An 11,344-nucleotide genomic window follows, 5' to 3' on the forward strand; every position below is an offset into this window, starting at 1 on the left:
TAGCATTACCACCAGCCAACCCGGAAGTGTTAAATAAAAGCTGAAGTTCCCATATGAGAGGCTTTTGTTTTAGTGTTTTAACGTTGGTTTTACCTGGCTGGTGTATGGATCCAGATATTTTCTGGGGACTGACAACCACTGGAAGCAGGTAAGAAGCAGGAATAAGCTGTGTGCTGTGCATCAAGCAGCCTGGTGTCATTTAATGTCATTCATGTTAGTGAGAAGTAACATGTTATGCCACCTGGTATGGTACATCCACAGTATTATTATTATTGATTTATAAAGCGCCAACATATTCAGTGGCACTGTTCAAAGTAAGAAACATAGAGTGCAAAATAATACAGACAGTGCTACAATACACCAATATACAAAATACAGAGTTGATACTAAATACAGAATCGGTAGTAACATGGACAAAGGGTAGTGTACAATATTCATACGTAGAAGCATACCTCCCAACTTTTTGAGATGAGAAAGAGGGACACTTAAGCCACGCCCCTGCCACACCCCTGATCACGCCCTTGGCACACTCCCAGTCATAAAGATTTCATAAGAAAAATGTGTTGTTAACTTGTTTTATAACTCAAACCACACTGGTCCTTTCTATTCTGGTTCATATTTCTTCATGTTAACATTTGAAATGAGAAATATATCAATTTAAAGGATGAGAATAAAGTTCAATGTCATTTAAACACATTTTTAGTACAGAAATACATATATTTACATAGAAAGAGGGACAAAGTCCTGAAAGAGGGACAAATGAGGAGGAAAGAGGGACAGAGGGACAGGGCTCCCAAAGAGGGACAGTTGGGAGCGAAGCAGTGTGTTCTAGGTTGTTTAGTAGCAGTATAACTTGGCCAGAGGCCAAGGGGAACTGACCTAAGGTAGAGCGTTTGCTTGATTAAAAAAGTGAGTTTTGAGGGCACATTTAAAGATATGAAAGGTTGGAGAGTGACGATTGTGTTGTGGCAGAGGATTTAAGAGGCGGGGTGAAGCACGTGTGAAATCCTGTATACGTGAATGAGATGTGGTGATTCTAGAGGAGGACAATAGAAATTCTCGTGCAGATGTGGGATTACGATTAGGTTGGTATCTGGTAACTATTGAGGAGATGCAAACAAAGAGATATTGTGGAGACCTTTGTAAGATAGAGTTAAGAGTTTGAACTGGATCCTCTGGTTGATTGGTAGCCAATGAGGAGCTTAACAGAGAGGAGCAGCAGAGGAAGAGAGAGAAGAAAGATGAATGAGACGAGCAGCCAAGTTCAGTACAGATTGGAGCAGTGATAGGCTGGTAGTCAGTGGTCCACAAAGTAGGTAGTATGTTCCAGACGAGAAATTATAAGAGCATATATATTAACATTTTCTGTTTCAAACTGTTTATTGAAAATCTCTCCCCATCCCTTGCTCCCTTTTTCTTACAATTCCCTGATTCCACCATTTTAACATTGCCCATTTTATGTTTAAACTGCTGTTCTTTCATTAAAGGTTGTAGCCTCAGTTACCATAGAAACCAGCAGCCAGTGACAGTGATACTCACCTCACCTGACCAGTTCACAGAAGATGGGTGAGGACCAGAGTCACATGACCGTGAAGATATTAGACCTCACCCTGGAAATCATCTACTTTCTGACTGGAGAGGTGAGGAGGCCTCTGGGTGAGTGTCACATGACATCACTCTCATCTCTGTTTGTCACATTAAATCATTTTATTGATAAGACTGTTTACCTGTTGCCTGGAGTGATGAGGATGATTCAGAAAATGTATTATATAACACCATTGTTCTTATAATGTAGAAATATACTCCTATGAAGTTTGATGACCTCATGACAATCAGAGTACCCCAGCCTCACTCCCTGACACTAAAGAGAAACACTAAGAAGATTTTAGAAATTGTGAACAAGATGATGGAGCTGCTGACAGGAGAGGTGAGCAATGTTGGGAATTATGCAATATTATACAGTAACACAGGGGATGTGTCTAAATAGTGACTGTATCATTGTATGTGGCAGGTTCCTCTAAGGTGTCAGGATGTCACTCTCTATTTCTCCTTGGAAGAGTGGGAGTATTTAGAAGCACACAAGGATCTCTACAAGCACTTTATGATGGAGAATCCCCTGTCTCTTCCATTACCAGGTATTATGTAGTCTGAAACAAGTTTAAACTCACAATAAAAGAAACCGCTAAATAATTATATGTTTTTTAGCAATGGCATGCAACATTTTCCTGCATCAAACGCAGATAGAACAGAGGCGCCAAAAAGAGTAAAAACACTATTACTTAAAAACAGTAAAAAGAGGGAAGGTAAGGTGGACTTACCTCCCTCTAGCAGTGGACAACAAGACTCTGAGGTAGAGTAGAATGCATTTATTAAACAGTGTAACTCCTAAAGATGCAACGCGTTTCGCGGTCCACAGCACCGCTTCCTCAGGCTATACAGGAGTTCAAAAAAGCTGTAAATGGGACATATACATAAATAAAAAAAAAAGGCATCAAACATTGACAGAGGCATACAGCTGTAACATTGGAACATAAATTTCATTATAACCAGCATCTGCTGGTCTGTGAAGATCAGATAAGTCTATTTTAGTGAAGAAAGAGTTGATCAATGGACAATGGAGAGAGTGCATGCTCTCTAAACTGTTTTTACACTTGCATAGTCTTGGCCGTTATATCATTGTGACTGTTTCAGTCCGAATATACATGTGTAAAGATTCTTGCATTAGCTAGAATAAAGTAACCCTCTCAGCCCGATTAGCTGCATTGAAAGCAGGCTCAGGCAGAGTAGGATCACCTAGGATATGTGCTATATAACACTAAGTGCTTATAAGTAACAACAAGATATTTACCAAGTGCTTGCTCTAAAATTAATGGCAGTGAAAGAACGATGTGCAATAAGGTGGTAATATCTACTACCAGTGGAACAAAAAAGCGAGGAGCTGGCTGTTAGCCAGTGGGTGACATACCTGTATCCAATCCAAGTATTGAATGAGCGCCTCTGTGTGCGCCATGCGCCGGGAGAAGTAAGCCCACGATCGGCCCCTAACAGCCAGGGCGTACTTCTCCCGGCGCGTGGCGCACACTGATTGGCCCCCACCTCTCCTAGCTAAGTACAAATAGGGGCTTTATGGAGCACGCCCGCACAGAGGCGCTCATTCAATACTTGGATTGGATACAGGTATGTCACCCACTGGCTAACAGCCAGCTCCTCGCTTTTTTGTTCCACTGGTAGTAGACATTACCACCTTATTGCACATCGTTCTTTCACTGCCATTAATTTTAGAGCAAGCACTTGGTAAATATCTTGTTGTTACTTATAAGCACTTAGTGTTATACAGCACATATCCTAGGTGATCCTACCCTGCCTGAGCCTGCTTTCAATGCAGCTAATCGGGCTGAGAGGATTACTTTATTCTAGCTAATGCAAGAATCTTTACACATGTATATTCGGACTGAAACAGTCACAATGATATAACGGCCAAGACTATGCAAGTGTAAAAACAGTTTAGAGAGCATGCACTCTCTCCATTGTCCATTGATCAACTCTTTCTTCACTAAGATAAACTTATCTGATCTTCACAGACCAGCAGATGCTGGTTATAATGAAATTTATGTTCCAATGTTACAGCTGTATACCTCTGTCAATGTTTGATGCCTTTTTTTTTTTTTTTGATTTATGTATATGTCCCATTTACAGCTTTTTTGAACTCCTGTATAGCCTGAGGAAGCGGTGCTGTGGCCCGCGAAACGCGTTGCATCTTTAGGAGTTACACTGTTTAATAAATGCATTCTACTCTACCTCAGAGTCTTGTTGTCCACTGCTAGAGGGAGGTAAGTCCACCTTACCTTCCCTCTTTTTACTGTTTTTAAGTAATAGTGTTTTTACTCTTTTTGGCGCCTCTGTTCTATCTGCGTTTGATACATATTACTTATCCACCCTTGGTGGAGGGGTACGCCCCCTTTTTTTCCTATCTACAGAGAGCGACTTTTATACCCGAGTGGGGTCGGGTACCAATTCTCCCCACCTGCCTTTCAAGTGGTTGCCTGCTGGTGACCCTTTTTTGTGAGTATAATTCTGCATGAACTATCTAGACAGATTTTCTCTGTTAAAACTATATTGCACTATTGGGCTCTCGGTGCCCTGTTTTTTCTTTTGTTTAACATTTTCCTGCAGTCTCACTTACCTAGCTTTAATTTAAAGGGTTACATTTTAACTCTGAAGTGTGCACAGCAGCCATGCCAGCGTGACGTAAAATCTGGTTCATTCAGCTCTCAACAAAAAATAATTCACTGAACGTTTTAGCACACTCTCAGCATGATTTAAGGATTTTAAATGATTTTTAAATTCTATGTGGTTGATTCACTATAACAAATAGCATGCCTTATCAGAGTTAACATACCTTATCAGGGTTAGCGTGCCTTATCAGCGTAGCATAGCAAGCGCTACGAACGTATGCCTGCTAATTGGCAATGACGAGAGCTCCACTCATCCTGCCCTGAGCCCTGCGGGTCCAATTACTTTAAAGGACATTATCCCCGCACTTTGATTGGCCCAATAGGCTGCCTGTCAAGTTTCCTGTCAAGTGACAGGCAGCCTATTGAGCCAATCAAAGTGTGGGGATAATGTCCTTTAAAGTGATTGGACCCGCAGGGGCTCAGGGCAGAATGAGCGGAGCTCTCGTCATTGCCAATTAGCAGGCATAAGTTCGTAGAGCTCGCTATGCTACTCTGATAAGGCATGTTAACTCTGATAAGGCACCTTAACTCTGATAAGGCATGCTATTTGTTATAGTGAATCAACCCCCATGTTTCACAGTTGTAAAAAAAAATGGCTGACTCCATGAGATGGTTGTCAGTGATATCCTTTTAATAGATCAAAAAATACATTAATGGTGTATGTGCTCTGAAATCACTGAAGAACAGTATGTAAGATGTTAGTAAAGTCAAGTTATGGGATTTCTATGGTGAGTAGACGGTAAGAATAAATATGTGCCATTTCTGTTCCACAGATTTTCAGCAGGAAGCAGAAAAACAACTGACAGGAAGAGTAATAAAGGAAGAGACGGACTCTTTTGATGGATTCTTAGATAAAGAAATGGGTACAAAAATGGACTACATGACCATCATAGTTAAGGAGGAAATCAAAGAAGATATTTTGGTTGGAGACTGTTGGGCTGGTAGAACTCAGGATCCATCACCATCAACAGTAATTCAAAACGACTTGTCTCAGAACATTGAAACCTCTGACCTCAGGCCAGACTATTTATATTTTCATGTTAAAGAGGAATCGTACTGGAGTGATGGATCTTTGGAACCAGATACACTTATGGATGTGATGTTGCCTCCTGTTGGAGATATAAGTGTACAAGTAGGAAGTGGAAATGCAGATGGAAATGGATTGCTCTTGTTAGACACTCCATCTTCTGACCTCATTTCCAAACACCAAATGGACTCTGGCAAAAAGTCCTTAATGTGTCTGGAGTGTGGGAAGAGCTTTGACCAGAATCTGGAGCTTGTAACCCACCAAGTTGTTCATAGTGGACACAAGCCATTTTCCTGTGCTGAGTGTGGGAAATGTTTTGCATATAAAAATTCTCTTGTGACACACGAGCGGTCTCATTCGGGAGAGAAGCCCTTTGCGTGTTTTGAGTGCGGAAAATGTTTTTCCCGCAGTACACAACTCACTGCTCACCAGGGGATCCACTCTATGGAGAAGCCATATTCGTGTTCTGAGTGCGGTAAGTCCTTCAAGCAGAAATCTGTGTTGACAAATCACCAGCGGACTCATACTGGTGTACGGACTTACCTCTGTACTGAGTGTGGGAAATGCTTCCCTCGTAGGGAGCACCTCACTGCCCACCAGAGAACGCATTCTGGGGAGAAGCCATTTTGCTGTCCAGAGTGTGGAAAAACCTTCAGTCATAGGTCAGCATTGATCTGCCATCAGCAGACTCACAGTGGAGAACGGCCCTATCCGTGTCGTGAGTGTGGGAAGTCTTTTTTCCGTAATTCACAACTTGCTGATCACCAAAGGATTCATACTGGAGAAAAGCCATATTCCTGTTCAGAGTGTGGGAAATCCTTTAGACAGAAGACAGGGCTGAACAGCCACCTGAGAACGCACATTGGGGAACGGACGTTTCCTTGTACAGAGTGCGGAAAGTGCTTTTCCCGTACCTCCCACCTTGCTGTTCACCAGAGACTTCATGCTGGGGAGAAACCGTTTGTGTGTTCAGAGTGTGGGAAATCATTTATTCAGCAGTCAGGACTTATAAGCCACCAGCAAACCCATGTATGAGTACCTTTTAAGGCAGTTTTGCACATGCAATAAAAATCTTTCACACAACTTCTTATTGCTTATATAGTTTTCCTATCTGCAATTGACCTTAAAGGGAAGGTCCAGGCTCCAAAAAAACCAAACTCCACTTACCTGGGGATTCCTCCAGCCCCTGGCAACCGTCCTGTGCCCTCGCCGCAGCTCCGGTGGCTCCCAGTCTTCTCCACTGCAGAAGCCGACCTCGTCAGGTCGGGTTCCGGGTCGGCTTCTTCTGCGCTCCACCGCGTGGGTCACGTGGTCTGGCTGACGTCATCAGGATTGTACTGCACAGGCACAGAACTACTGCTCCTGCATAGTACAATCCTGATTATGTCGGCCGGACCACGATCCTGATGACGTGACCCACGCCGTGGAACGCAGAAGAGGCTGGCCCGGAACCTGACCTGGCAAGATCGGCTTCTGCAGCAGAGAAGACCGGGAGCCACGGCGAGGGCACAGGACGGCTGCCACGGGCTGGAGGAAGCCACAGGTAAGTGGATTTGGGGGGGGGGGGGGTTAGCCTGGATGTATCTTTTAACGCAAACCTGTAGAAACCTGTAGCTAAAGTAAAAATAAACATATGAGATAAACAATTGTATCTGTAGAAATTTCCTAGAGTCCCATATTCTTAATTTTGTTTAAAGGCCCTTTCCCCTTTCACTTGCGTTGCAAGTGTGCCTTGCATTACCCTGTTTTACTGCAGGGTAACGCAACAGCAATGAAAGTGTATGGGGCCTTGCACGCTTACCGCATCGCGTTGCGCTGGAAGCTCCTGAATCACTGCCAAGCCAACGCAAAGTCTACAGCCTGTTACCGTATGATTTCCGTGGTAACGCAGTGGTGGCGGAAGTCATTGGAGTCAAAGTGCAACACCGGAATTTAAGCAACGGGAGTGTGGTGCGGCACGCATGCGCGGATTGATGGGAATCCCAGTGACATACTTGCAGGGAGAATAACACTGAGTGGAGGGCGGTGCTATGCATATGACCCTGTCGGCGTACTTTCCCGCAGGGTCATATGTTTGTTTTTGCGTTGCGGTGGGATGCAGAAGGAGCATTGCATCCTCACCGACACGCAAAAAAAAAATGCGTAAAACCGTCCTTAAGGGTTGAGATTCCGGGTCTGAAGTTTAAAATAGATAAAATGCCACACTGTTAAGGCTACTGTTTTTCCAGCTTCCAAACAAAGAAATTATGACCTATTGAACTTTTCATCACTGTCTTGCTATCACAATTATTCGCACAGCTACACAGAGATTATTTGTTGTCTAATTACTGTAGTTTTCAGGAGAGCTACAACAGCAGTTTAACTGCTTCAATTGCAGAGAAAAAGGGTTAGTTTATTAAGCCTTGTCATGAGAAATACAAATAGAACACAGTCAAGTTCTAGGTAGGATTACTACTACATGTACACAGGTTCATCTCATCATTCCATGGGTCACTTCCGGTTTGTTGAACCACTTGCGTACCAGCAGTCTCTGCTCCCTTAAGGACCGGAGATTGCTGGTACCAAAAACTGGCCCCTCCCGACAAAACGCCACACATACCTCCCGCAGGTCACGTCGCTCCTCCATCCCTGCAGGCACCTCGCCCTGCTGTCTGTATGACAGCAGAGCTTTGTGAGCAGGTCAGGAGCCACTTTCATTGGCTTCTGACGTTGTCCATCAATGTAAGCCGATGGGATTCAGGGTCAGGAGCCAATGAAATTGGCTCCTTTACCGGCTCACACAGCTCTGCCGTCATATAGACCAGAGTCTCCATCCCTGTCCTCAAGGCCCACCAACAGTGCATGTTTTACAGAAAACCACAAACATGCACAGGTGAGGTAATTAGTGTCTCAGCAGAGCTGATTATCTACCTCTGTGGATTTATACAAAACATGCACTGTTGGTGGGCCTTGAGGACAGGGTTGGGGAACACTGAATTATAGACGGCAGCGCAAGTGATCTGCGGCGAGGAGAGAGCAACACGGCCGGCGGTAGTGTGCCTGTGGGATGACTGAAAAAGAGCTGAAGCTGAAAGCTCTGCCCCTTCCAGGAAATGCCGGCGGATTGCCCCCCTGGGCGATTTGGGGGCTCTGCAGCCCTCGTTTTGCTGCGGGGACGCGGCGGATTACTTGTAATGGGAGCACTGAAGCGAACTATAAGGTGAAATATGCAAAATATTTTGCTTTAGTCTGAATTTTATTTTGAATTAAAAATTAGTTTACTTAAAATGGCGGGGGGGGGGGGGGGGGCAGGTTTCGGTGCTGCTGATTGACTTTTTTGTGAAATCCCTTATGCGGCCCAGCCTCATCCTGACTTTGCCTCCTGCGGTCTCCAGGTAAATTGAGTTTGAGACCCCTGGTTTAAATGGAATGACAAATGGGAGCCTACATATCTCACTGCAGGATCACTTTAAACAGATATTGATGAAAACTTATAAATGGAGATTTGTGGTGACGGGCAGTAAGGTTCACTATGATTGCTGGTAATTCAAGCAGTTGAAAAATTGAGAACATCAGTATGCACGTTGGATGTTTGAAGTGCCTCGGTCCAAGAGATGTGCCTCTCTGGAATCCCACCGTCTGGAGAAATCTTCAGATGTGCCTGGTTCTGGATTACCTACTCCGTAACATGCACCCTGCTCTAAAAATTGAAGTGGACCTAAACTCTTGTACAGAAGAAAAACATAAAGAAGTGCACCCTGTATACATTTAGAGAGTTTAGCCTGTCTAATTCCCCTCATCTGTGACTAATCACCAGTGTAATTTAATCTCTTGTCTGTGTTAGCTGGATGCCTCAGCTAATTTGTAGACAAAGAGTGTTAACCCTATGGGCTTGATTCACAAAAGAGTGCTAACTGTTAGCACGGCCGTTTTCACGCGAATTTTTGCATTGCGCGTGATTGCGAATCTTCATACGAAACGATAACGTTTTTGTGCGCAATCACGAATTTTTGCGCGAAAACTATATCGAAAATTCGCGATCGCGCACAATGTGAACGTTCACACGAAAACGTCCGTGCTAACAGTTAGCACTCTTTTGTGAATCAAGCCCTATGTCTGCTTCCATGAAAGCAGGAAGTAGACACACTGCATATTAATTGCAGGATTTCAGTCAGCTGTAACAAAGAAATGTTTTTCTGTAAAGGTTTTTATGCTGTTGATTATCTTTTAGAGCAGAGAGGAAGTTCTGAGTTCAGGTCTGCTTTAATGGTCCATGAGATGTAAATGATTCTGAGTTGACACATAATTATGCACTTTTTAATGTCAATAAAACTCCCAAACGTTTTGTGGTTTTTCCTCTTCCTTGTATAGCAGCCCCCATATGCAGCTCCTCATGATCAGCCCCCCTGTATTATAATGGAACCTCTCTTACATGTGCAACTTCACTCTTCCTGTTACATTTGCAGTTTGGTCTTCTATTTGCAGCCGTCCCACTCTTCCACATCTGGCCTCCTCTCTTGAGCAGTAGATCCCCAATGTACTGGCCTATGCAGCCTTTCCAAATATCCAGCACTGATCAGATCCTGCTGATAGATCTTTCTTGTTTCTCTGCCAGTGCTGTGTGTGATGTCTCCTCATTGGCTTCTCAGTCCCTCCTGGCTCCTCCCCCAGGAGATTGTGGTGCCACTGAGTGAGTGATGTCATGCTGTATGCATTCCCATGATAGCAGCACAGCCATTTTTACCAGTCTTGCTCCAATCCTGCAAGAATGTCTTCCTCATTTGTCCCTAACTGCAGTAATGGGATAAGAATCCCTTCCTATTACCATGGTAAACTGTGGGAATACCATCCTCCCCATCCCCAAGTACCCTCCTCGCCTATGATGATAAGCTATCTTCAGGACCCTGTCACACTGATGAGATCACCGCTAAGCCAATGATAGTCTATGAGGCCTTTCATACTGAGGAGGTGGGGCGCGATGCGATGGAAGTGATGTTTTTGCCGCATCCCCGACGTGAGCGCATACCTACGTTATGGTGCCACCTCTTTGGAGGTGTGCGGTGGACCGGAAGTCATGTAAGACTATTGCGACATACGTTTTTAAAAGGATGGCAGCAAGTTTTACACGTCGCACATGCGCGGAAGTGTATTTTAGCAATATGCTTCAGTGCTGTATTTTAGCAATATGCTTCAGCGCATGTTATCGTTTTGGCCACAGGAAGTGAGCGTCATTTCCTGGTTGGTCTGCTGCCAGACGGGGATGTTTTTGGCGGTGTGGTGCGGCCCCCGGGCTCTCCACAGTCTCCCTTCCCCATATATCTTCTCACTAAATTTCATCCAAACTGCAACCTCTGCTCCTCTCACAACCTTCTTTCCTCCCCTAAAATCATCTTATTCCATTTACTTATACTGGACTTCTCATGAGCCCCTCCTCTGAAATTCAGTCACATCAGTCACTCTACAAACCTTGCAACCTTCAAGTGCACGCTTAAAATGCACCTTTTCAGACAATCATACACACTAATGTAGCACATTTCACTTTCAAACGGTGCTCTTTTCTGAATATAACTTAAAAACACATCACCCCTGGATGAAAATCTTATACAGGTATATTGCCCCACCTTTTGAGTCCTCCCTATTCCTTTAGATTGTTCGCTCACAAGGGCAGTGTTCTCTCCCTTTGGTGTCTTGTAAGGGCTTGTACATTTACAGCGTCACTGTAACAATGATGTTATCATACCAGTGTCTGTGGTTTTATGTATGCTGATGTCTGTATTTTTATTTACTCATGTTTTTTTCTTACACTTTAGGGTTATTTAACACTGCATCCGTTGACTTCTGTTGGAGTAACACACAGCATGCTGTGCATTTACTGGGCAAGGTGTGAGTTTAAAGCGACAGGGAAGTATATTTTTAATGTACTGCATGTTTCACTGTATGCATCATATCACACCTCTATCATTCGATCTTATCGCAGTGTAAGGTGTATAGTATAGCTGTAGTAGAAGAAGCCTCAGAATTATTTGTGAAAAAAAAACTCTTGTAGATATCCTAAATGTACACTTGATGGCGCACGTTTCCTCACTAAATCCTGATAGAGGAA

At 43.8% G+C, this 11,344-nt stretch overlaps 1 protein-coding gene across 2 annotated transcripts; it reads left to right on the forward strand.

The window, feature by feature from the left end:
• Window positions 1–32: 32 nt before the first annotated feature.
• On the forward strand, window positions 33–6,345 carry LOC137534577 (oocyte zinc finger protein XlCOF22-like). Of its 2 annotated transcripts, XM_068256140.1 has the most exons (5): window positions 33–148; window positions 1,488–1,640; window positions 1,796–1,927; window positions 2,012–2,135; window positions 5,009–6,345. In XM_068256140.1, the coding sequence occupies exons 2-5, from the start codon at window positions 1,563–1,565 to the stop codon at window positions 6,295–6,297; spliced, it is 1,623 nt and encodes a 540-aa protein (XP_068112241.1). In that variant the 5' UTR covers window positions 33–148; window positions 1,488–1,562; the 3' UTR covers window positions 6,298–6,345. The 2 variants fall into 2 exon arrangements, with proteins under 2 accessions (XP_068112241.1, XP_068112242.1); XM_068256141.1 differs by lacking the exon at window positions 33–148 and having other exon boundaries at window positions 1,578–1,656.
• Window positions 6,346–11,344: the final 4,999 nt, after the last annotated feature.

Source organism: Hyperolius riggenbachi, chromosome 10, assembly GCF_040937935.1.
Source record: "Hyperolius riggenbachi isolate aHypRig1 chromosome 10, aHypRig1.pri, whole genome shotgun sequence".
Taxonomy (NCBI): Eukaryota; Metazoa; Chordata; class Amphibia; order Anura; family Hyperoliidae; genus Hyperolius; species Hyperolius riggenbachi.